At 39.6% G+C, this 27,487-nt stretch overlaps 1 protein-coding gene across 1 annotated transcript in view; it reads right to left on the minus strand.

The window, feature by feature from the left end:
- Positions 1-21,312, minus strand: part of LOC139740573 (amidase-like) — a 45,144-nt gene extending 23,832 nt beyond the window's left edge. Inside the window, exons 1-3 of the mRNA XM_071651160.1 lie at positions 20,663-21,312; positions 17,357-17,536; positions 215-455 (exon numbers count right to left, since the gene is read on the minus strand). Of these exons, the coding sequence (XP_071507261.1) occupies positions 215-455; positions 17,357-17,536; positions 20,663-21,146 (905 nt within the window). The 5' untranslated portion in view covers positions 21,147-21,312. The remainder of the gene's footprint in view (positions 1-214; positions 456-17,356; positions 17,537-20,662) is intronic.
- Between the last annotated feature and the right edge of the window lie 6,175 nt (positions 21,313-27,487).

Raw genomic sequence — 27,487 nt, forward strand, 5'->3', positions numbered from 1 at the left:
CAGTTTGTCAACTAAAGAAACTGCTCTCCTTTTTTCCTTAGCAAGCACCAATAGCTTGCACAAAAATATCATAAAGTGTGATGAGGTATCAAAAAATCAAATATAACTTTCCATGCTCAAACTTGGGCTCTGTTTTCTCCCCCATCAAAATTCCTTGTAATTAGTTATTCATCAAGCTCATAAGATAAAAAGCCCTGCCATCTCGCCTCCTTACCAGGCATTGAACGGATTATCCTCCAGGAGGGGGCGGAAGCCGGGTGTGCGGGGGTACTTGACGGGCAACGTTGGCTCAGCCAGTCGATCCAGCTTGTTGATCTTCTTCAGAATTTCACCCATGGCCTCCTGGTACTGCACGAGAATCTTCTCGTCCACGCTGTGCAGCCCAAACTGGGAGGCAATCTTCTCCAGCTCGCCGATGGCTGGCTTGCGCACCAGGGGTGGGGTGTAGAGCTCATCTTCTGCCAGGATTATAGAAATATTGGTGAATGAAAAACCTTTTTTTTTCTTCTTCAGAGAACTTGGTTGGCAAAGAAGATCTTGTTCAACATCTCGCACAACCTGAATATCACATGGGTTTTCCATGCTTTCAAAGGCCTGATCAATTTGAACTATTTTGGCATGCAGAAAAATTGTGAAACAAGGAATGTAACTGAATGCTGAACTTGACCTACTACTGTGTATCTAAAACCCTCTTGACTATCAATAAAACACCACCACGACTCTTCCCCTACTCTTTGACCCTCTAAGAGAAATCGATGGCAGCACTTCCTCATTATGTACACATTTTGAACAATTAGTTGGGCAAGTCTGTTCATCTCATGCTAAAACAATATACACAGTATTTAAACAATCTAAATAGCAAGGGTAGGTGTCATGTACATTACTGTTTGTGTAAATACTACATACAATAACAAAATGTAACCAATACTCCTCAGCAAATATTTTTCATTGAACATTTCATCAAAATTACCATACATGTGTACTTCATCAGGTACAGAAGTGCTATGCTTACTCTGATGCTTACTAATTTTTCTCATAATTTTATGAGTTCAGTTCCCTGTCTTTCTTCACTGCGGTACTGTTCATGAATTGATTATATACTGAAAATGTAGAATGGGGTGTTTGATTGTTGCCTTTTTTAATGTTGCATAATGTTAGAACTGCACAACAGAAAATCTTGTAGGGATGCATATTATTGGTTGACATGAGAATTCATCTTTCAACTTTTTGTGAGATACTTTGAAACCACTCTATAAAATGTTAAAGAGCATACAATTCTAAGAGGAATTCAAAGTTTATTTGAGGAAAATTGGTCTTGAAATTACTGAGATATATCCAAAACAAGGTAAAACATAGAGATCCTCAGAAAAGTTGTGGCCTGTTGCATTTATCAGGATTGCTTTTTTGGATATCTCAGCCATTTCAAGACCAATTTTCATCAAATAAACTTGTGAATTCCTCTAAGAATTGCATGTTATTTCACATTTCATAAGAGGTTTCTTCTTATCTCACAAACACACACACACACACAAGTTGGAAACCTGCAGCTCCATTTAAAACCAAATCTGTACCATCCCTTTAAATGTTGCAAAGTGTTAGAGCTGCACAAGACAAAAACTAAAGCGAACTGTCATGCAAGACAGCTGAAAAGTGGATAAGCCAAAAGCTGATCCACCTCTGACACTCGCACACAGGCTACCACATGATAGTAGACTCTGTGAACCCATTACAGGATAAATCATGGACGAGTTGTGTTTACCATTTACACAAAATGTAGTGTACAATTTGAACTCAAGGTAATTGTGTCTCAATGCTGTAATAGAACTAGGATTTCCTTTGTATTTCGTCTTCCATGCACTCAAACATTCAGGAAGGACCTAAACCATAAAACTTTCAAATTGACAATAAAGCAAAATAATCATCGATGAATTAAGATTATAGAAATCAGACAAAAGTAATGTATTGCTAGATTTACTCTAAATCAAAGTACGAGGGTAGATGTGCTTTTCTGATAAATAAAGTGTGATTATACCATCTCAAATATTAAAATTCTTTAAATGTCATGTAGTGTAAACTATAGGCATTATCTACCATTTGCAGATAAATAAAACCCAGCTATGGTGCTTCATAATAGTTCCAAAATGTGAGTTAAGGATAGAAATAATCAATGTAAAAATGATAATCAGTATTATCAATGTTAAGTAAATTGTTAATTACACAAAATGTGCTCAATTGTTATGATAAGATTGTTTCTAGAATAAACCGTCTACAGTTATGGTTTAGTGAGTAAAATAGTGACATTTCCTTATCTTTGTAAATTGCAAAATTTTACATGGAGGGATGACCTGCAAACGTGCATTAAATGTGACAACTTGAATAGGTTTTTATGTGTGTTTTTTTGTGTGTGTGTTTTTAAAATCACTGCTCCCAATGGTAAACAACCCTGGTCTACACTATCATCAAGATTCAAAATAACAAATAAGTCATTTGTCAATCAACATTCAGCTGCTAGAATTGATTTTACAAATACTTTTCATCACAAGATTTTGCTCACTTTTTAAACAAGGCAAGTGCCAAATTGTGTCTCGCCCATTCGCGTACAAGAAATTCATATTGAACTCCCAGAAGTTCATTGACCCGCCTATGACCTTTGACCTAGTGATGACCTTTAATTCCCCAAGGGACATCTACCTTCCAAGTTTGGTCACAAACGGACTTAGGGATCAAAAGTTATGAGCCACAATCGAAACGCGCCATAAAAACTTAGTAACATTGGGCCCTAAAAGTTTGTTGACCCCTTTCTGTAACCTTTGACCTTGTGATGACCTTCACCTTCCCAAGGGACATCTACCATCCAAGTTTGGTCACAAACGGACAAAGGGATCAAAAGTTATGAGCCATAATCAAAACGCGCCATAAAAACTTAACATTGTCCCTAAAAGTTTGTTGACCCCTGTCTGTGACCTTTGACCTTGTGGTAACCTTCAACTTCCCAAGGGACATCTACCATCTAAGTTTGGTCACAAACAGACAGATACATCAAAAGTTACGAGCCATAAACGAAACGCGCCCTAAAAACTTAACATTGGGCCCCAAAGTTCATTGACCTCTGCCTGTGACCTTTGACCTTGAGGTGCCCTTCATGTTTGGTAAAATGTGTAACTTTGTATAACCACTCTTCCCTCCAAGTTTGATTGAAATTGAAATCCTCAGTAGAGAGTTATTCAAGTTTTTGTAGCGTTACGGACAGACGACGGACGGACGGACGGATGGACGATGGACGGACGCCGCAGGCGATCCCTTAGTCTCCCCACACCTCTGGTGGGCTCGACAAAAATGGGTACCCAATTATATACACACCTAATCTGGATGTGATTACATTGTAGACTTTATGGCAGGGACGCATGTGGACACATATTGAGGACGAGTCCTGAGTATACTCAGGCAAGTGTCCATGGGAAATGCACGTAATTAGCAAAATCAGTCGGTCCTCAACAGGTTAATCTCTTGAGGGTGAGCTGATTTTGCCATTACACACATTTTCCATATACAGTGTACACCTGCTTGAGTATATTCGGGTCTATCGTTCAATGGGTTAAATACTGGTCTGAAAGGCCAATGAGCCATCGAACATGAAAGAACGTTACATGTCAACAAATAACAACAATATTGTACGTCCCTTTTAGATCACTCTTGGACCGAGCTGACTTCATCTTAGAGGGCAAAAAAATCACACGCAGCAAAATGGTAGAAGTTTCTCCTAGATTGGACATCATATTCAGAGTTGTATGGGTCATATCAATTGCAATATTATGCAATATAGCTGAGGTCACAATCATGCAGTCATCCTACTGGTTCATTTAAGAACTAGAGAAGCACTCTGAGAGCACAGACCTCCGCCAAGCATGCAGCTCATTTCCATCGCTGATCTTGTTCTTCCATAGAGATATCAGTGATATCTACCCATACGTACAACTTATAGCATGCTGAAAGTGTTTATAGTGTGTTAAAAGTCGCCCAATTTCCCAATATAGAAGCCTTTGTTACATCATAAGCCCTCAGCTGCACGGCGCGCCTCGCCCCAGCAGAAACTAGAGCACGCACTTTAGTGCGCGCATGCAAACCTCAAATATGTGCAGCCTGAACTCCCAAGTTCATTGACCCTACCTGCCAAAACATCAAAAATCCTTCATAAATTCCCAAAAAATTCTCGGATCACTACCAAAAGTTAATTGTTTGTTACTTGTGTCATTCTCAACCTTTCCTGCAAGTTTCATCCCAATCCGTTCACTACTTTTTGAGTTATTTTGCACACAGACAAACGAACGAACTAACTAATGAACTAACTAACGAACAAACCAACGGTAACGAAAACATAACGTCCCCCTTGGCGGAGGTAATTATTATAGTACAGTTGAACCTCTCGTATCCGGACAAGTCGGGACCTGGGCTCATCCGGATAAGGGATTTAGCCGGATACGGGAGACTCAATGCTTTATACATGTACATACTTATACATACACATGTACTGATGTAGCCCATTGTAGTACCACATGTAGTAATGTGTATACTGCAACCTTTTCATTGCTACACTCAGTAAGAGACCCCAAAATAGAGGTTCGTGTTGGCAAGAATGAAATCATTTTCTTTTATAAATTCTTGGGATGATTTACCTAAATAATTATTAAGAAATGTATCAAGTATATGTAATTCATGTGTGTTTGTGTAGCAGTTCTCAAGGAGTTGGGAAATCCCCTTTCCTCCCGTAATTATTTTTTTTAAAAATCACGGCGAGATTGCGTCCGTATAATAGAGAGATCCGGATAAAGGGAGGCCGGATAAGAGAGGTTCAACTGTATATCAAAATTTTGATCAATAATGTACTAAATACAACTTTTTCTTTATTTTAAGTCATTTTTCAGCTGCATTATGTGATTTCAACTCTCAATAAAGAATTACAGAACAGACACAATTCACTCTTTTTTACTATTATGAAAAAGAAACTTTGGATGCTTTGTCTGATTTATCTGGATAGAATCAATATCACAGTTTAAGGAAAGTACGAGAAACTCTTCAAATTCTGTCACTTTCTGGTCTCATAATTGCTTTTTGCAATCCTCCAATGGTCTATAAAATTGAATTTATTCCAGAGTCAACTTGAGTATCAGTAGTTGCCTTTTACTTTAATCGTGACAAAAATAGTAGCAAGTACTGAATAACATTCATGTAAGCTACAATCTGATGTTATAATTAACAGCTGACTTACGAAACACACTTAGAAGTCACACTCGGAAATTAAATGTTTTCTAACCAAGTGATACATGTACCTGTGACTGCCAGAAGAGATTGCAACATCTCTTCCCCCCCCCCCCCCAATGAAAAGAAAAGTTTCAAAGACTGCTTCATGGTTCAACAAGGTGCAAAGTGCAAAGTTAAAGACAGTGCATGCTATAATACATGTATATCACTATACAATAGGCACGTAATATACTATGAAAACCTTCACTCACATTGTAAATTGCCCGCAATTCCAAAGCACATTGTAATAGTTAATTGCTCGCGATTCTCAAGCACATTGTAAAAGTGAGAGAGCCTATGTACAGTACGACTGGGTGGATTTTGATGCAAACATCTCCCACGGAATGAATGGATGTTGATTCTTCAACTCCAATTATTCTCTGTGAAAAGGTTCTGGGATTTCAGTGCACTTAGCTATGAATCACCCGACCGCTGCATTGCAGGCCCAACTGCACAATGTTTGATCGAGCAGTCGTTCAGATCTGTGCATGAAGGTACATGTATATGAACAGACTACAGTCATGTTTCAGGGGCACACCTGGGCAACCACACTTAGGTCCAAAGGAGTACAGTACAATCTGAGTTCATACGGCCACATTGGGACCAGCGCCCAGCAGGATTTAGTAATATTGCTGGAAAGTGAGATGGTATGCTCAAGCATGTCACTTTTAAAAAGCAAGTTGTGTAAGGCACTAGCTGTTACTATACTATCCACTATAATGATCTACATGATATTTTCATGTTTCATAATTCAAATGAAGTAAAAATGTCATGGAACTAAGAGGAAATCACACTGTCCTCTTGGCCTTTGTTCCTTCTAGCAACAGTATTTTGGTTTGTAAACATTGCATCATCTAGTGATAAACATTCATGTCCCTTAAGTTTATTTCTTCGATCTGCAGGAGAATAATTGTTTAACATGTATAACTTCTGGTGAAATTTTGCACTGAAATGCAAAGACAATCGTTTGCCAGTCCATGTCTGGATAGTAGAGAGATCCAGAAAAGTGATGGCCGGATAACCGGATTACTCGGCGCACAGCCAAGCATTGGCTAAGTACAAACAAGTGAACTTTACAAGAGAATTTGGAGTGCTACGGCAGATGGATCAATTATGAAAATCAACAAAGCATGTGAGAGCAACAATTATACAAATTATCACTGGAGTGTAAAAATCCAAACTGTAAATAGAGACTACAGACAGCTTTCAAACTGGGGCTTCAGTCACAGTACAGCTGTACATTCCTCATGATGTATCTACCTTGGATACATTGCAAAATAAAGAACGTAGTACATGTAAAATCTTGATTATTTGATTTGAGTTTGTGGCCATCAAAACAGACCAGATTTGGACGTGCTTCTATTACTGAAAAGCATGCATATAACCTGCCAAATTTTAGAGCATGCATCTTCATCTTTACTGTCACTGGAAACAAGGTTACACTTTTAATATTGAATACCATCACGGCCATGAAAAGAATATATTTCATTTGCGTAGTTTTGACTCAACGCTCACTGACCTCTTTTCTTTCATCCATTCATGATTACATTTTGGGAATTCCGTCTCTATATCTAGTTTTGTACACTGACATACAAAATTTTGTGTCTGTCAAACTTGTGTGCGTGAGTGTGTGCATGTGTGAGTGTGTGTGTGTGCATGTGCAACAAGGAGTATAACCAAAGCAGATGTCAAAGCAGAAAGAGTACGATATTAAACATGGACAGATCCTGGTTGTGAAATACAGTAAACGTAGAACTCTTCAGGCACGTAATTTCTTAGCTCGGTCCCTGGGTAATACACACGTATTAGGCCAAGTAAAAAAAGAAACCAGTTTCTCGTCCTCGCGCGCATCGATTTTGGCCGCCGCATCGATTTTTTTACTATTTACTATTTTCAAAATGGCGCTGAAAATACCAAGAAATTCATAATTCTTGTCCCAGCCCGCTCCCCGCCCGCATCGATTTTCAGTTGCCGCATCGACTTGTTTGATATTTACTATTTTTTCGGCCGCCGAAAAAAAAATCGACAATTCACCTACCAATCATGATGTCTTATTTCTATTAAATTACGCATTGTGTCCTCTACTTAGCTGTAGTACAGCTGTAGCTTCTGTAGTGCGTATGTAATAACGCATGCATTTCACACTGCGAGCTCGGCAAGGAGGAATGACCCACAAAGCAGTTGAACTGTACGTATAGTTGGATGGGCGGGCCGCGGGCGGGCCTGGGCTGTGACGTACAGCGCACTCGGTACGTCGTGATGTAGACAGGACGTTGAGCACCTTCTGTACATTTTCTCCCGTGCTGCTAGATAATAGACCGGGGGCCCAGAGCATTTATTCAGCTGAAAAGGGTCACACTTTTTGATGGTCTCATCATGTAAGGATGTGGCCAAGGGTCAATAAAATGAATTGCTGGCAAGTCACATCCTGTACCGTAAGCATAGGGACCACAAAAAGGGACCCCGAAAAATGGATTTATTCAGCCGAAGGGGGTCACGGACAAAAGTTGATGGATATTGTTCCTTTGGGTGTACTTATAATGAAAACAGCAATGCCAGCTATTTTATCCTGTACGGGGCCTTAGACAGTAGCCCCAAAGGGCCCCACAAATATGGTGTTATTCAGCTGAAAAGGGTCACGGCTAATTTCTTTTGCAATGGAAGTAGTTCCCATCAGAGATATCCAAAACACCAATGCCAGCTATTTTATCCTGTACGGGGCCCTAGACAGTAGCCCCAAAGGGCCCCACCCCCCATAGGCCTACGTACAAACACACACAAACATTGATTTTATTCAGTTAAAAATAGTCACGGCTAATTTCTTTTGCAATGGAAGGAGTACCAATCAGAGATATCCAAAACACCAAAGCCAGCTATTTTATCTTGCACGGGGCCCAGACAGTAGCCCCAAAGTGCCCCACCCCCTATAAGCCCTACGTACAAACACACAAACACATTGACTTTTTTCAGCTGATAAGAGTAACGGCTAATTTCATTTGCAATGGAAGTAGTACCCATCAGAGACATACAAAACACCAAAGCCAGTTATTTTGTCCTGTACGGGGCCCCAGACAGTAGCCCCAAAGTGCCCCCCCCCCCTCAACACACATACTCACACAATAGTTTCATTCAGCTGAAAAAGGGTCACGGCTAATTTCTTCTGCAATGGAATTAGTACCCATCAGAGAAATCCAAAATACCAAAGCCAGTTATTTTATCCTGCATGGGGCCCCAGACAGTAGCCCCAGACAGCAGCCCCAAATTGCCCCCTTTATACCCCCTCCCCCTCCCTCCCCCCCCCCCCCCCCCTCCACACACACACACACACATTGATTTTATTCAGCTGAAAAGGGTCACGGCTACTTTCTTTTGCAATCGGAAGTAGTACTCATCAGAGATATCCAAAGCACTAAAGCCAGTTATTTTATCCTGTACGGGGCCCCAGACAGTAGCCCCAAAGTGCCCCTACACACATACACACACACACACACACACACACACACACACACACACACACACACACACACATAGATTGGTTTCATTCAGCCGGAAAGGGTAACGGCTAATTTCTTTTGCAATGGAAGTAGTATCCATCGGATATCAAAATACCAAAGTCAGATATTTTATCCTGCACGGGGTCCCGTACAGTAGCTCCAAAGTGTTTTGCTTTATTCTCTTTATTGTTTGCATCTCTTCTTCTTTAATATGTGCTCCTTCGTCTTCATTTTCGCGACAACGACAAGGCGTCCTCCTCCTCATCATCAGTTTTGCTGTTCTGGCAAACATTTTCCAGAGTATCGGCTACGTTCGATTTTAGAGCGGCGAGAGCGGAAGACGTGCATAATTAATTCTGGGAAAGCGTAGGAACAGCGAAGCTAAAGCGGCCAACAGCGTTATCGAAGCAGGAATGAAGCGTCGTAGGAACAGGCCTTGATTTTATACGAGAGTATATAGAGAACTTAGTGAGAGCGTCGTTAAAGCGGGAAGGTCGTGCTTTGATCAAGAAAGCGGCGCAGCAGCGGGACCATGTCGTCGGTGTCTAGTTTAGACTATATCATTTCCCGTTCTTGTGCCGCTGTTAACATACGGTCAGAAAAACCTGGAATTGTTACGCTCATCCCGCGGTATTTACACTGTCACTGCTCTCTCCCCGTTTGAGCTACGATTCAAGGTCAATCTTGATGGGGAGATGAGGAAGAAATTTTGAACCAGTTCAAAATTTCTTCCCGATCTGTAAAATTGCCAGATCCAACCCCATCACCCAAACGCTGCTGCTACGATGCTCCCGGTCCCCGTACACTTTTGCCGCTCTATACCGATCTGACAGATTGAATAGATCGGGATGCAGATCTTGATAGTGGAATTACATGTGGGGACACTTTAGGAACACTCCGTGGGGCCCCGTACAGCCATATAACTGGTTTCGGTGTTTTTGATACCTCCTTGAGTACTACTTCCATTGCAAAAGAAATTATAGCAGTGATTCTTTTACACACACATTGACTTTATTCAGCTGATAAGAGTAACGGCTAATTTCATTCGCAATGGAAGTAGTACCCATCAGAGACATACAAAACACCAAAGCCAGTTATTTTGTCCTGTACGGGGCCCCAGACAGTAGCCCCAAAGTGCCCCCCCCCCCCCCCCCCCTCAACACACATACTCACACAATAGTTTCATTCAGCTGAAAAAGGGTCACGGCTAATTTCTTTTGCAATGGAATTAGTACCCATCAGAGAAATCCAAAATACCAAAGCCAGTTATTTTATCCTGCATGTGGCCCCAGACAGTAGCCCCAGACAGTAGACCCAAATTGCCCCCTTACCCCCTCCCCCCCCCCCCCCCCCACACACACATACACACATTGATTTTATTCAGCTGAAAAGGGTCACGGCTACTTTCTTTTCGCAATCGGAAGTAGTACTCATCAGAGATATCCAAAGCACTAAAACCAGTTATTTTATCCTGTACGGGGCCCCAGACAGTAGCCCCAAAGTGCCCCTACACACACACACACACACACACACACACACACACACACACACACACATAGATTGGTTTCATTCAGCCGGAAAGGGTAACGGCTAATTTCTTTTGCAATGGAAGTAGTATCCATCGGATATCAAAATACCAAAGTCAGATATTTTATCCTGCACGGGGTCCCGTACAGTAGCTCCAAAGTGTTTTGCTTTATTCTCTTTATTGTTTGCATCTCTTCTTCTTTAATATGTGCTCCTTCGTCTTCATTTTCGCGACAACGACAAGGCGTCCTCCTCCTCATCATCAGTTTTGCTGTTCTGGCAAACATTTTCCAGAGTATCGGCTACGTTCGATTTTAGAGCGGCGAGAGCGGAAGACGTGCATAATTGAGTCTGGGAAAGCGTAGGAACAGCGTAGCTAAAGCGGCCAACAGCGTTATCGAAGCAGGAATGAAGCGTCGTAGGAACAGGACTTGATTTTATACGAGAGTATATAGAGAACTTAATAAGTGAGAGCGTCGTTAAAGCGGGAAGGTCGTGCTTTGATCAAGAAAGCGGCGCAGGAAACAAAGAAATAGCATGATTTGAATTTGAATGAACCCATTTGGAATTTGACTGTCTTTCGCGAAATTTAATGACTGAAATACCCTTTTCGGCAAGTCAAGGCGAATTTGAATGAACGTAGGGTACCAGCCAATTTAAATACCAATTTTACGAATTCGAACCTTCTACCAAATGAACCAACAAAAGTGCGAAATTGGCCGTGAAAACCTAACTGGCTTTGATGTTTTGGTTATCTATGATGTAAACTAACGCCTACTTCGATTTTAAAAGAAAAACAACTATGACTCTTTTCAGCTAAATGATGTCATAATAATTATGTGATAGTGTAATATGATATATATATAATTATGTCATAGTAATTATGTTTGTGATATCTCTGTTCAGTAGGCCCTGATATTAACGTTACAAAAGAATTTGTAGGACCATTTTCAACTGATTCACAGTACATGTATAATGGATGGGACACTGTGGAGCTACTGTCTGGGGCTCTGTGCAGGATAAGATAACTAGCCTTGGTGTGTTGAATATCTCTGATAGGTACTTCTTCCAGTGCAAAAGAAATTACCCATGTTTGGGGCTATACTGTGCGGGGCCCCATACAGGATAATAACTGGCTTTGGTATTTTGGATATCTCTGATGGATACTTCTTCCATTGCAAAAGAAATTAGCCGTGACCCTTTTCAGCTGAATGAAACTAATGTGTGTGTGTGTTTGTGTGTGTGTGTGTGTATGTGTGTCTATGTGGAGAGGGGGGGGGGCACTTTGGGGCTACTGTCTGGGGCCCCGTTCAGGATAAAATAACTGGCTTTGGTGCTTTGGATATCTCTGATGGGTATACTTCCATTGCAAAAGAAATTAGCCGTGACCCATTTTGGCTGAATGAAACTAATGTGTGTGTGTGTGTGTGTGTGTGTGTGTGTGTGTGTGTGTGTGTGTTGGGGGGGGGGGGTGCACTTCGGGGCTACTGTCTGGGACCCAGTACAGGATAAGATAACTGGCTTTAGTGTTTTGGATATCTCTGATGAGTATGCCTACTACTTCCAATTGCAAAAGAAAGTAGCCATGACCCTTTTCAGCTGAATAAAATCAATGTGTGTGTGTGTGGGGGGGGGGGGGGGGAGCAATTCGGGGCTCCTGACTGGGGCCCCGTGCAGGATAAAATAGCTGGCTTTGGTATTTTGGATATCTCTGATGGGTACTACTTCCATTGCAAAAGAAATTAGCCGTGTATCTTTTCAACTGAATGAAACTAATGTGTGTGTGTGTGTGTTGGGGGGGGGGGGGGGGGGGAGCTCCTTTGGGGCTACTGTCCGGGGCCCCGTACTGGATAACATAGCTGACTTTGGTGTTTTTGATATCTCTGATGGGTACTCCTTCCATTGCAAATGAAATTAGCCGTGACTCTTCTCAGCTGCACGAATGAAATCAATGTTTGTGTGTGTTTGTACGTATGGCCTATGGGGGAGGGGGGGGGGCACTTTGGGGCTACTGTCTGGGGCCCCGTACAGGATAAAGTAGCTGGTATTGGTGTTTTGAATATCTCTGATGGGAACTACTTCAATTGCAAAAGAAATTAGCCGTGACTCTTTTCAACTGAATAAAATCAATGTTTGTGTGTGTTTGTACGTAGGCCTATGGGGGGTGGGGCCCTTTGGGGCTACTGTCTAGGGCCCCGTACAGGATAAAATAGCTGGCATTGGTGTTTTGGATATCTCTGATGGGAACTACTTCCATTGCAAAAGAAATTAGCCGTGACCCTTTTCAGCTGAATAACACCATATTTGTGGGGCCCTTTGGGGCTACTGTCTGGGGCCCCGTACAGGATAAAATAGCTGGCATTGCTGTTTTCATGATAAGTACACCCAAAGGAACAATATCCATCAACTTTTGTCCGTGACCCCCTCCGGCTGAATAAATCCATTTTTCGGGGTCCCTTTTTGTGGTCCCTAGGCTTACGGTACAGGATGTGACTTGCCAGCAATTCATTTTATTGACCCTTGGACACATCCTTATATGATGAGACCATTAAAAAGTGTGACCCTTTTCAGCTGAATAAATCTTCTGGGCCCCCGGTCTAATAATCATTGATTGCGCAATGTAACCACAAACTCCGTTATAACGAGGTCCGTGGGACCGGCGATATTACCTCGTTATAACCGGTACCTCGTTATAACCATACTCATCAAAAACAAAGAAAAACATAAGCATGACGTCATATACCCATCAATGAAACTTAAACATATCCTTTGCGTTGTTATCACACAATTATTGAGCGTTATTATTGAGAGAGTAAAGGGAGATTATTTGTGAATTAGACGAAGAAATAGAGGCTGAAATGATAAGTTAATTCTTTATTGTAATTCTTGTTTGTTAAGCTTTTTCTAAACACCAGCGCAAATATGGGGACAAATATATAGAGTAACATACAGGCCTTGTTTACCGTAACTTGCTAGATATTTTTACGCTGTTGGTGCCCAGCGGGAATGCGATGATTTCATGAATCATTTCGGCTGTAATCTTGTACACATGTAGAATGTATGATCGTTGCGCCCAAATGGATTAAAAATGCGTTCTTTATTTTCTTCCGAAAATCTCCTCGCATTTTGTACGACCGTTCTTGAAAATATGTGACAGGATTGAATGTGGGAGGTTGTCATCCTGTTTACGCAAATCTGTACCAGATCTATTCAAACTAATAACTTGCGTTTGTTTCTTTTTCTGATTTAGGTTAACATGCGTCATTCAACTTTTTTTACGCTACTGTCACCTGGCGAGATCGCGATGATTTCAGAGTAACATACGTGCGTTGTTTACCGCGATAACTTGCGAGGTATTTCACGCTGTTGGTGCCCAGCGGGAATTCGATATATAATTTCATGAATCATTTGGCTGTAATTTTATACAATGTATGATCGTTGCGCTCGAAGGGATTAAAAATGCGTTCTTTATTTTCTTCCGAAAATCTCTTCGCGTTTTGTACATCCGTTCTTAAACTGTCGAATGCGTTTGTTTCTATTTCCGAGCACCCGCCGATTAAGTAGGTTAACATGCGTTATTCAACAATTTTTACGCTACTGTCACCCGGCGAGATCGCGATGATTTCATTAATTAGTTCGGCTTTAATCATACAAACTCATATTTAAATTATCATTCGTTAAATGATAATGAACAAATCCAGATCTATTCAAAGTAATAATGCGTTTGTTTTTTATTCCAAGCATGCGTTATTCAACTATTTTTACTCTACTGTCACCTGGCAGGATCGCGATGATTTCACTAATTATATCTGCTTTGATCATACACACTCATATTCAAATTATCATTTGTTAAATGATAATGAACAAATCCAGATCTATTCAAACTAATAAATGCGTTTGCTTCTTTTTCTGAACACCGATTAAGTGTAGGTTAATATGCGTTACTCAATTATTTTAACGCTACTGTCACCCGGCGGGATCGGGGCGATGATTTTATTATTTCGGCTTTAATCATCCAAACTCATATTTGCGCAAAACCAGCAAAAGAACTGGAAGTCGGAACTAAAATTGGGAAGGATATAATGATGAGTTGCACACGCATTCCAATTGTCCATTTTTGGTCACAATTTTATTGTCGCTCCATGAAAAGTTTTTGAATGCGTTATCCATTTTTTTTTCTCGTTGCGCTGTGGTCTGACCTCATCACACACGCGTTTCTCGCGAAAAAGAAAATCGAATGATTATGTTTAATAATTTAGTAGGAACATCGGAAGGTGTTCTTGTGTCTTATCGCGTGATTAAGAAGAAAACATGGAAGGAACGGTTCTCTGCAAAAACGGGAAAAGACGTGGATAGCGAGATTTCGGTTTCCAATGTTTCATTTGTCGCGTGTTTGAAAGCGGCAATTTGGTCAAGAAATGGAACCTCGTTATATCCGATCAAATTGCTTATGTTTTTCTTTATCATGATTTACCCCAATTGTCCTTGTTATAACCGCAATCTCGTTATAACCGAACACGTTATAACCGATTCGTTCTGCCATTACACGCAAAGGAAAACGGGACCGACGCGATCACCTCGTTATAAGCGGTTCCTCGTTAAAGCCGAACTCGTTATAACGGGGTTTCACTGTAGTAGAGGAGACCAGCCAGACAGCATAGCAGGCGTTCTGGAGCTGGAAAAAAAAAATCGTGGAGTGATGGAGAGAACCGATCTCAAGCGCACGTGTGCACAGCGAACGGCTTTAAATAGTGAATATAGTAGTCAACTGCTGGTTCGTATTCTGTCTTTCAGTAAAAAGGAAATCAGGTGGTTGTTTCACAGGGTTGACTATTGGCAGTACTGTCTGCGGCATTTTAAATCCTTGAGCGAATAAATTTTCATGAGAAAAGATCTAACTCAGTAAGTTTGTGTTGTGTTGAAAGGCAAAAATAATGCAATGCATTTCCAGAGATAATGGTTGAATTCATAGGTTCAACAAGTGATGCATAAATGTGTATATTTTATGTTAAAAAAAAAAACTTTTTTCCATACCCTTGATATGACTGAATGAATACAGTCACAGTGTAGTTAAATTGGTATACTTGTCATGCATAAACAGCAATATACGCAGATTTGGTACTATATTGTGCATCACTCAAAAGTGGTTTATATCACTGCTGCTTCTTGGTAGCATTGTAATGATGACCATGGAAGAAATGAAGGGAGAATGTGACTTACCTTCACAGGTACATGTTTTACAGCACATGTAGTTTTTGTATACAATCATTCATTATCCAAATGATGAGTGATTATCAAATGTCTTTTTAGAACATGAAGAAACATCTTTAAATGTTTAATGCTATAATGCCATATCAGTATCATTTTGACATCCATCTGCAATTATTGTACAAGCCAGTTTCCAGTTGAATGTGCTACAATTGTACTGTGAAGAAATGCAGATACATACCAGCTGTGTGGACACAAAAAGTCACAAACACAGATGATAAATAAAGCAGTGTTTTGAATATCACAGAATTTAATTCAGTCGTACATTTGTTGAAAGACATGTTTTATACCTGTTTCAATTAATAGCACAATACATCAGAATTGCAAGTACACTGGTATCACAAATGCCATTACAATACTAAATACCAGTATTAAGATGGCCATTTTCCCTTCGACATCTGTAGTGGAAAGAAAAAGCAAATGTATTTCCGCATGCATGAAGTTTCATTTCAAGTATGGTACATGTATCTATTTGTTTGAAAATGCACAGAGTGCAGGCAAGACATACACTTAGGACCTGGTCTCTCACAACACAGCTACCAGAGTGATATTTCATTTCGTAAATTGGATATAGAAAATAGTAAAGCCCTCTCTCGTTACCTTTCTCAGAATTACCGGACGAGAAACACATATTACTTTCATTTTGACAATCCTCGAAAAAATAGTAAGATAGCAAATAGTAAGGACCTCCCTCATCGCCTTGCTCAAAAAACCCGGACGAGAAACTGCTATCTTTTTTTACTTGGCCTTACATGTTCTTGATTTGGAACTATCAAATGAGGACAAAATTAGTACAGAGAATTCATTATGCACTATACCAAATTTTACAATCTTAAAAATCATAAAATTCTACGAAGGTCCACATTGCTCAATAGTTGAGTTTTTCAGCAATCCATTTCATATCAATGGATGAGGGTTTTTTGTTGTTATTTGACAAAAAAAAAGCATTTTTTGAGATTCTCTACAATCTTCAAACAACTCCCATTATTTATCTCTTTCATCAACATATCTCACACAAAGACATCTGAAAACCATGATAAATTATGCCAGAAAGAAAGCCACACCTGTAATATTTCTTTACAACTTTCAGAACTTTTTCATATGGAAGTAAAGCATTGCTACAGCACAACATTATCTGTCCCTTGGAGAGGACATTAAATGGAGGTCCACGTACAAGGGAGTCACAACTCAAGCATGCAGTGTAAAAGATCACATTTTATTCATTCATCGCAAAGAGCATGGTGCTATCCCGATGAATTGGTCCACCAACATACCTACGCTAGAAATCAGGTAAATGATGCTGACCCCTTGTGGCTAACCCAGGTGACTAGCAATAGTCAGCATATTACATCAACCTGACTCAAAATGTCATACACAGAAAAAAGAAGCACAACATTCTAACATTTGGCCTGTACACAAAATTGACAAGTAGGGAGACAAAAATCAATTTCAGTGATGACTGTGCATTTTGGTATAGATGGATTTGAAATATGGAATAACATTTGAGCACTATCCCACGAATCAAATACCTAGACCTCATAAAATTACTTCTTGACCACAAATTCATATGAAAATCAGCCAAACTATTTTCTTGTTAAAGAGATTGTTAAAGAGTGGACCCACTTCCAGATTATCTATAGGCAGATCACACAAGGAGGCATAATGCTAGGCACAAACTTGTTATTAGGGCAGAGGAATTAAAAGACAAAGTCATCCTGCAGGCATTTCATAGCATTTCACAAGTCACAGCATATATGAGAAAACTGTACCTTCATTAACAGACTCCTCATTAGCGGCATCAACGTGATTAGCCTCCCCATTGGTAGTGGTCTCCGTGTGATTCAGGGTGACGGTAGCTGAAGGGGTGTGGTGGGCGGGAGAAGCCACGCCGGAGGCGGAGGAGGATGAGTTGGATGTGTGAGGAGGCGACTTGTGGCCGAAATTGGCAGCTGGAGGGAGAGTCCAGAGCAGGATATTATTTTATGAGTGAAAGGCCTTCGGTTTATTCCAGCTCGGCACAAAATACAATTCCATGAGGATCCAATGAGATATATTTCAAAGAAGAAATATTATTTAATATTTGTATCCTGAAGATGCTGTATGGTATATTATTAAATGGGCTTTAGAATCTCTGCAATCTAATTGGTCAATTATCATGCATTAATTTTTACTGATCCACACTGAGCCATGCATCTGGTAAAATCCGAACGCATGGCTAAAGCCTTGTATAGTGTTGTACAATGTAGGTGTATGAGAGGCATGATGGGGAAAAAGGTTGAATTTCCTGAATTTACCAGCCCATTTTATAAAACGAATAATGCACAGGCCTAATTTGTGGATCGGTGAGAATGCTCTTGTTTAACTTTGGAAACTGTCTAAAAACCACAGTTCCAAAGTTAAACTCGCGCTTCCAATCCTCACAGATCCACTCTGTCCTGTGCATCATTTGTATAATGATGTACTGTGGTACACTGCAAGTCTACATGTACATTGTATGTACAGTACATGTATATGTACAAACTGTAGCTTGGATGCATTTTTCTACATACAATACAGTATATCTTTGCACTTGTTAGTACATCTTCAGATCAAGCTAGCCAGTGAATTTTGAAATGAGAAATTGTACTCATCACATCAAGCAATTGTTTAGACAATCCTCGTAATTCCAGATTATCATGAAAATTCAGAATGAATACAGCCATGCTTTTTTGATCTGAGCTTCCAACAGATGTCAAATCGTAAATAGAAGAAACAAAAGAAAAGAAAAATACTGATCATCAACATTCTACTGAGACCTTGACAAAAAAGACCTATTTAAAGTCAAATACCATACCTCTCAGATAAAACTTTGACATGCACTTTCTACACACACACACACACACACACACATACATATACACACAAACACAAAAGAACAAGGAACAAAGACTTGAAATGTTGAATGCAAATTAAATGAAATATAACAATCTAACAGAATTTCGTATCAAAGAGTAAATGGATAAAAATGAAATACACATTTAGAAAAGTCATAAAGTTGCTACATACACAACATGCAGAAATGTCAAAAGCACCATTCACTGGCAAAGCCCTTGTTTTTCAGCCATAACATTCATTATTACACTGTACTCATATTTCTTTCTCTTCAATTTGATAATTAATTGTACACTGACATTTTGCTGGACTGTCAGAATGTCCTGATGTGACAAAGACCTAGAAATATATATGGCATAAATTGCTTTGGATTCCTCAGTGAAACATTAGGGAGCTTTAGATTTTCGCAACGGGGACGTACAGAGGAAAAAAACATGTTCTGAGCATGCGCAAAAGCACGCATCAAGTCGATCTATTTTTTCTGAGTTTTCCACTACGCGTTCTGGGCTATTTTTACGTCCGCTCAATCACAACGTAGAGAGCTACCTGATGCACTGATCATATGGGGGCACCAATTCATTTTTCATACATTGCATCCCAGCGTAATCTAAAGCTACTTTTCAGCACGATGCAAGGAGAGAGGAGAACGTCCAATGCTCTTGTCCTCTCAAACATCCGCACCGCAAATCTAAAGCTCCGTATTTATTTACACAGAGAACACTGGACTAAAGATGTTTTGCACAAGGTCAAGTTTCTGACACACTGGTTATCATACATGTACTTTGTACATGTCTTCACAAATTATGTGCTCTTTTGCTCAGAGTGGCCATATATCTGATACACATCTTTGAAATATTTATTCAATATATCATATGACATAATAAAATGTAGCAAATGTGTAATGATCCCTGGCCAGTCACATGATCCGTTGAGAGCAAGTCCACATCACTAATAACAGCTTCAGCTTTTACACCCTTAGAGAGATGATTATCCTTTTCAATGAGTATCAAGCAACAGCACGACCCATCAGCAAATGCATGTGCAAATAAATTACATTCAATGTTGAAAAAGCTTGCTGCTAACTGACCTGCCTTCTAAGAATAGGCTGGATATTTTTTTTTAATCCAACAGCAGCATTTACTGAAGAATGTAAAGGTTGCCAAGAAGAAGCTGCTCAAAGTATCAAATCATAAATCATTCTTCAATAACAAAATGTCACTGAATCCTGTAAAATTTTCCTAATGCAATATTGTTCATTGCCTGTGCTGTAAGAAACCTGAAACAATTTTGTCGACACCCATTTCCACAGACTGCTTTTGTGTGTTGCAGAAAGAAATAAATCTGCGCACCAAGATCACACACTCGCTCAGTTCATGCCTACATTAAGAAAATGAGAAAATAAAAAAAAACTATGATCATTATGCATTAGAATCTACATATTATAAAGTTACAACTGAAGGAAAAAACCCTGTATGACTTTATTTGCACATTAATTGGTAGAAGTTGGCCTGTAATATTTGTATGTATTGTAAGTTTACCAGTAAAATCAATAAACACAATTATCCAATTTAAGGATCAAGATAAACAACACTGGTTATTCAATGAAACACTTATAATCATTCTCAATATTGGGCAAAGACTTTGAAAAAAAAAATGTCTTGAAGAAGCCTACATTACAAAAAAAAAATTAAGAACTGTGTAAATAAACATTCAGGGCCATGCTACTCTTGCTAGTTGCTACTCTACTTTTAATAGAATCTACTGTGTACTACAGAAACGAATGTATACATTCTAGTACCTAAATGTATACCTGTGGCTGTGGACTCATGTGATCATGTGGCATGTGATTGGATATTTAGTGTTTATATGCTTCTAACAAAGGACATCACAAGAAAAGCCTGAAATATTATATTTAGTGAAAAACTGTGGGCTATATCCTAAGGGTGTATCGACTACTCTCTACTTGAATATCAGCATCACAAACACATTGTCCACGCGATGGGACTGGGGGCTCTCCCTTCTATTGTTTTGATTGTCGCGCGCAATCGCACTTCCGGGGTGGGTGAAAGCCCTGTTTGTTTGCACGCAAGATGTCATGTGCCGATGTTGAACAGACAAGGAGGGAATCCCCTTGAGTCTACAAACAACAATTGACAATATTGATGGAGAGAATGGTGGGTGATTGACCCACAATAGAACCTTACCGTCACGAAAAACTTTCGCCACAGGGTCTGTTTCTCCGTCGAACGAGTTGAACGAAGCCGGGCTAGAAGAGCGGAACGCTCTGTGCGGCACCATGCTCCGGCTCGACTGCCGCGTACTCGAATACGATGACGAAGAATCCTTCTTGCGATTTGGGCGATCGCGTAAGGTCGATCCATCCCCGAGAACTGCACTGAGATCCTGAAAATATGGGCAAGATTTTCGGCTTTCTCTTCCTCGCAAAACATTCTTGTAGGCAATTTTAAGCTTTTTGATTTTGCTGCGAATTTGCTGGGAATCCCTCGCACATCCTCGCTCAATCAATCTGCTCGACATGAGCTCGTACGTCTCTTGGTTTCGAGGTCCGTTCAATCCGTTTCTTATCTCGCTTGTTTTCCATATTGCGATGAGTGAACGAACCTCTTCAGGGCTCCAATTAGTTCCTCGACTCGGAGTGGGGATCAAATTTGAACCTGAATTTGCCATTAAGATTCCCCAGCTGGTACGCGAATAGTCCTTTGGGTCCGAATAATGTACTTCAAATTTTACCCTTGTACTAATTTCAGGCCTGATAAACGCGAAAACAACATTAAATTGCGAAAAATGTTCAGTATCACGGACCGCTCTAAATTTGGTACAGCGCTTATCAAGGTCTACTCTCGAGCGATGCACACAATATACGCAGCATGCAGGAGCGAGAGATGCATTATGCGCACACTAAGTGCAGGTCTACGTGCATAATGTAGACCGTTCCAACGCCCAATCGTATTCGTGTGTATGGCCCAGTCATATTATGGGCTTATTTAATATGCAGAAGGCCGCGGGGCCAGAACCGCGCACTCGGGTCAAGACCTGCTTTTTCCTTCCCCTCTGCCATCGTACGAGTCTTTGTTTCATGTCTAGTTCCAGACGGCCTATTGCCACAGCTGCTCCTACCAGCCCTGGTTTTACAAAGAATATACCTGATCGGTCAACCGAGGAGACTGATTATTGAACTGTTGGGGCTTCGATCCCAATTCGTTTTCTTTTGTTTGATTTTTGGGTGAACGAATAGGAAAATGCATGTGTATTGATTGAAAGGGAAATTTTCTTTTTTTACCATAAGTACTACATACACACATACTAATTGTGACAAGTCTGCATGAAGTTTCAATGATAAAATTGTGATGTAACGTGTTGCAGCAAGTAATATAAATTGAAATTCGCAAGTTCGTTTTCCTACACATTCTAAACATCCATTTGTGGTGGCGGAATGGGAACACGCCGTGCCACACAGCGCAGTGTACTCGAAGTGAGCAGGTGCACCACCGGAATAGTGTCAAAAATACATCTCCCTAAGACGTAAAAGCCCACGCTGATATAAACCTGTACGCTCAACGTCGACACAACAGGCAGGAGGTCTAGCTGTGGGGTTTTCACGGTGTTTGTGTAACACACGGGCTTCACAAGGCAGTGATGCCTCCATGACCTAGCTACTGAGTATGTAGGCTACCACGCTAAGCGGCTGCCATCGTAGGAATTATGTTCTCTATAAATCGGGAGAATAATCTTACTTTCGAGAGTTGTTCATGATGGTGTGTATACACAGGCCTATGACGTGAGTGAGGAGGAAATAATATGTTGATAGTTTGTTCCATATGTGATGAATTAAAATGATGAGAAAAAAAAGGATGTCATAATGCCGAATAAATACGACGGATATGTGTTACTTGATTCAGATATAGGGCCTACCCCGAAGCAAACTGAAATGCATGCTCGTCATTCAGGCCTGCATTGTTCAGTTTTTACCCGTCTCCGGACTCTGGCTATTGGTCATGAATGATTCCTTCAGTTTTACAATGATAAAAAGGTAATTGTCTAGGCAGAAAATAGGGCAAGATATGAAAGGAGTAAAAAGCAAAACTTACAATCAAAACCAAAACGAAAGTATATTTGTATGAAGTATTTAATCACGAGAAGCGCTTTCAACAAGTCACTCGAGGATCTTTTTTTTTTCAGCCAAAATATAAACACACACACACACACACATACAGCGACAGACAAACATACGGTATATATATATATGTATATATATGTAAAATATATTTATTAATTTCATTCATTTATTTCCCTTTCCAGCAGAAACTAGGCCTATAGATATTTTACCAAAATTGAATGTATTTATAATACCTCACAACGCATCCACTTTTTCTTTAATTTCCCCTTCTTTTGAATTGTTTAAAATTATTATCCAAAATGTGAAACAATAAATTTACTGTTAAGATAATGGGCAAAGGTGACTCCAAAAAAGTACCGTTCTGAGTGGAACAGGGCAAAGTCTTGTTGGGCCCTACAGGCCTACTTTCCAACTGCACGTTCCTCTACTCATACGTAAGGAGAATCACAAAATCATCATTGACTGCAACATTTTAAAAGCTTTATGTCTTACACAAATACGAATAGAATGATGAACGTGACACGAAAGAACATTTCGAGATTCTTCATATACATATTTCACAGAGTGGCGGTGCAAAGCTGCGCATGATTTCAGAAATGCAATCATTTTGCAATTATTATGCTATTTGCAAAATGTCGTCTTCTTTCAAATAGTACTTTTTACGTTTTGGATCAAAAAAGCATCCTCTAGTGATTGCTTGAAAGAGCTTCACGTGATTACGGGTATTTTCAGCTATATCAGAGTGATGGCATGTTTGACACTCCATGAAGCACTTGTTTTTGCAAAATGACGTCACTCCTATGACGACATTTTGCAATTACATCTAGTATACTACTTGCAAAATGATGTCACAAAAGCACTTCTGAAATTGTGCACAGCTTTGCACAGTCACTCTGTGAAATGTGACAATTTTTAACAAACAATTGTTACGTCACAAAACAATTCTGACATCGCGCACTGTTTGCGTCGAGTACCGTCAATGTAACAATTTCTTTTTAAAAATAGTGACGTCATAAAGCATTCTGACATTGCGCGCTTCTCGTACCGTCAGTCTGTGAAATGTAACAATTTCTTGTAAAACAATTGTTACGTCACAAAACAATTCTGACATCGCACACTGTTTGCGTCGAGTACCGTCAATGTAACAATTTCTTTTTAAAAATAGTAACGTCACAAAGCAATTTTGACATTTCGCGCTTCTCGTACCGTCAGTCTGTGAAATGTAACAATTTCTACAGCAATTGTGACGTCATAAAACATTCTGATATTGCGCATTGCTTCGTATCGTCACTCTGTGAAATGTAACTTTTTTTTTAACAAAACGATACCTACATTACAAAGCACCCTGACATTGTGCGCTGCTTACTAAAGTCCTTTCACAGCATCGCATCCACCACTACGACACAACTTCTCACTTCGCAATTTCCACATTTCCCCCTTGTTTTGTTTAAATTTTTGATCCAAAATATAAAACAAATATAACTTTGCTTAATTTAGGGTTTCTGGTTAAAACTATAGGCCTCGGTGTCTCAACCCCCCCCCCCCCAAAAAAAAGAAAAACACTATTCACTCCCGGGCTATCCATATATAATTTCAGCTATTTGAGAATGTGGGCCCGTATAACAGACACTCCATGGAATACTATTTGGAAAATGACGTCACTGTTTATGACGATACTTTCCAAATAGTGCACTATTTGTGAAATAATGTCCCAAAGCGATTGTGACAAGATAAAGCAATTCCGATGTATGGATAGCTTGCTGCTTTGCCACTGTTCATAATATGATACGGTCACTTTTGTAAAATGTAACAAAGTAATTATGACATCACAAAGCAATTTTGATATCGCGCATTTCTTCGTACGGTCACACTTTGAAATACATGTATACCAATTTTAACAGAGCAATTGCGACAGATATTACACCCACCAACGACTTCTTGCCTCACATTTCCCCTTCTTTAGTTTAATTTTTTTATTCCAAATGTAAAACAAAATATAGTCAGCCTAATTTCGAGTGGTTCTCGTTCAAGCTTTGGCCATCGGTGCCTCCCTTAGTGTGTAGATGATTTTGGAGTCACCTCTGCGCTTTTTTTTTTAAACCAGAAATTCTCAAGGCAGAGTATATATATATATATATCATATACCTACACAAATATATACATATACATCTATTACATACATGTTCAAGGGAAGAGAGAGAGAGAGAGTGATATGTGCAAGTGTCATAGGATATGTGCGATGCATAGTATGTTAAAAAGATTATTTCATCAGGAAATTATTGCTTTGAATAATTAAGGCCTGTAACTGACACAGCTATAATGCCTAATCAAAGACATCAATCTGCTTGTCTTTGTTTTGTTTTTACCAAAGAATGTCCCACAAAAAGCTGACGATTGCCAAATTGCTGGCACCAATGTGAAGTCAGAATCACTCTTGCTCTTGATACAATAAAGTTCCCCCCCCCCCAAAAAAAAAACAACAACAGCAACAACAACAACAACACACAACAACAACAACAAAACAACAACAGAAAACCAAAAACCAAAAACCGAATGACAGAAAGAAAGTAATCAGTGGTTATGATACATAATAATGACCTCAATGTTCTCTTTGCCTGTACACTCATTGCCTAAATTGGTGTGTTGAACGATGTTCGTTATTCCCAAACACACAAATTTCCCTATATTATGTCCGTTAATCCGAAAATTGAATAAGGTTCGTTAATCCAAAAATGTAAAAAGAAAGAAAAAAGAAAGTACGTATACGAACCGTCGGATTAACGAACCCATGGAAGAACGAACCATATTTCATTTTCGAATCAATAATATGTATATAGCCAACAGACCATATCTGACACGTTCACTTAATTATAAACTTTGAATAATCATACAGTATGTATATAGATCCTACACAGTACTTACCGATTCTTTGGGGAAAACATCTGTAGGGGGCGCCTTTCAACTTGCTTAAACGGAGGTACAGTACAGTATACAGTTCTGTCTCCATACCTTCAAAGCAAAGCGATGTATCAGTGCCCACATGCCAATAACCACTGGTATGATTATGTCTGTTATATCCATGTGTTTCAAGCTAGCAGGCACAGTGATGTCATTATATGGTTTATTCTTAATTTTGCTTCAGAAGTAACAGAACTACCATTTTATTGAATTCAAGAATAAGGAAATTACAACCATATTAGAAATACTGCAGAGGATTATTCTCACTTAGATCATGTACGTATAATAACAACTCTCTGTTGAGACTATGCTACAGCGTTTGCACAGATTTGCAAAGACCTTTAAAAAAAGATTTATTTATTCTTCATGAATTGCATGAGGGGACAAAAAGTGCGTTCATGTGGATAAAGACTGCTATCTTGAGGAACGTAGAGGTAGCCAGCATTCTTTCCAAAGTGACTAGAGATTTTTTGTTTTGTTTTGTTTTGTTTTCGGTTTTGTTTTGTTTTGTGTGTCTTTTTTTTTGGGGGGGGGGGTTCTTAAATACTTGAGTCACAAACAAAATGTGACCTTCAAATATTGTTTCTCCTTAAATTATTATAGTAATTATATCGTAAATTTCATGGACAGACGTCACCCATAACAATGTCTAATGCTGATCTGGTCCGTACCCTCCAGTTGTACCAGCTAGATTAATAGACAACTTGTTTCTGTATTGTTTTTTGTTTTTTTTTTGGAAAAGCCCTACAGGGTGTAAAAAAATACACTTTACCCCCTCCCAAAATAGATAAATGAATAAAAACGGATAATGATAATAAGTTTGGGGCATTTTCCATCTTTTAATCATATGATGAAGGTTTCGTCTAAATTTCACTCAGCCAAAAAAAAAGTAAACACTTTTTCAAGTACACATTTCTCATTGATTATTTGGCTAAGATTAACGTTTTTATACAGAGCCTACCATATCAAAGGAAATTTACATGTAATTGGCTATCACCCTGTAGGTCAATAAAAAGGGAAGCTTTACGCATGAGTGAACACGTTCGGTTTTTCTCTGCCAAGGCACAAAAGCAAAAATTGCAAAACTGGACAAGTTCTCATTCATACAGTATATTGTGTGCTCTTCCACAATACTAACAATCAAAGAAACACAAATTAATTTGCAAAAATCAACCATGATCTCTATAACATTTTTCTTTCCTCTTAAGATAAAGAAATGCAAAAATAATGGATGAAAATAAAGAACCTTCTGTTCAATCCAAATTCAAATGGCATCATCAGGTAAGTTTGAGTTTACAGAAAAGTATCATTTTCCCGTTTAGTTTCCCCACTTTGCTTTTGTTTGAGGATAAACCTCATGAGATACAAGGGAACAAAAACTTATTGTTGCTATGTCATTCATGTCTCTCATTGCGTTAAGTTGGTCTTCTGTTATCATTGCTATCTTGGAGGGCATTTGCAAATGAATGACAAGATGTTAATTTCTGCAATTCATACTTTTGTGCCTTGGAGGACAAAAACACATGAGTTCACTCGTGCGTAAAGTATCCTTTTGTATTAACCTACCAGGTCGATAGCCAATTAACACTTTGTGTGTTAATGGTCAGGTCAGGTCAGGTCACACCCGTAGTATTTCAGCCGTTGGGGCACTGAGATGTCCTTCTCCAGGTTTCCTTATCCTGCGCCATTCTCACATTCTCATACAGATTTCCACCGGCTTCTCCACCCATCTCCTCACATCATTCATCCAATTCCTCCTTGGTCTTCCTTGAGCTCGCCGCCCATCCACCCGACCGTGCGCTAGTGTACCTGGCCGTCGAGTGACATGCCCAAATCATTGCAGCTTCCTTCTCTTCATTGTGTCCAGCAGTGGTTCATAATCCCCGATTTCCCTCCTGATATCTTCCAGCACCGATGCATTGGTGCGGCGATC

Source organism: Diadema antillarum, unplaced genomic scaffold (genome assembly GCF_040938485.1).
Source record: "Diadema antillarum isolate AM-2024a unplaced genomic scaffold, OU_Dant_1.0 seq00000861_RagTag, whole genome shotgun sequence".
In the NCBI taxonomy this organism is placed as follows: Eukaryota; Metazoa; Echinodermata; class Echinoidea; order Diadematoida; family Diadematidae; genus Diadema; species Diadema antillarum.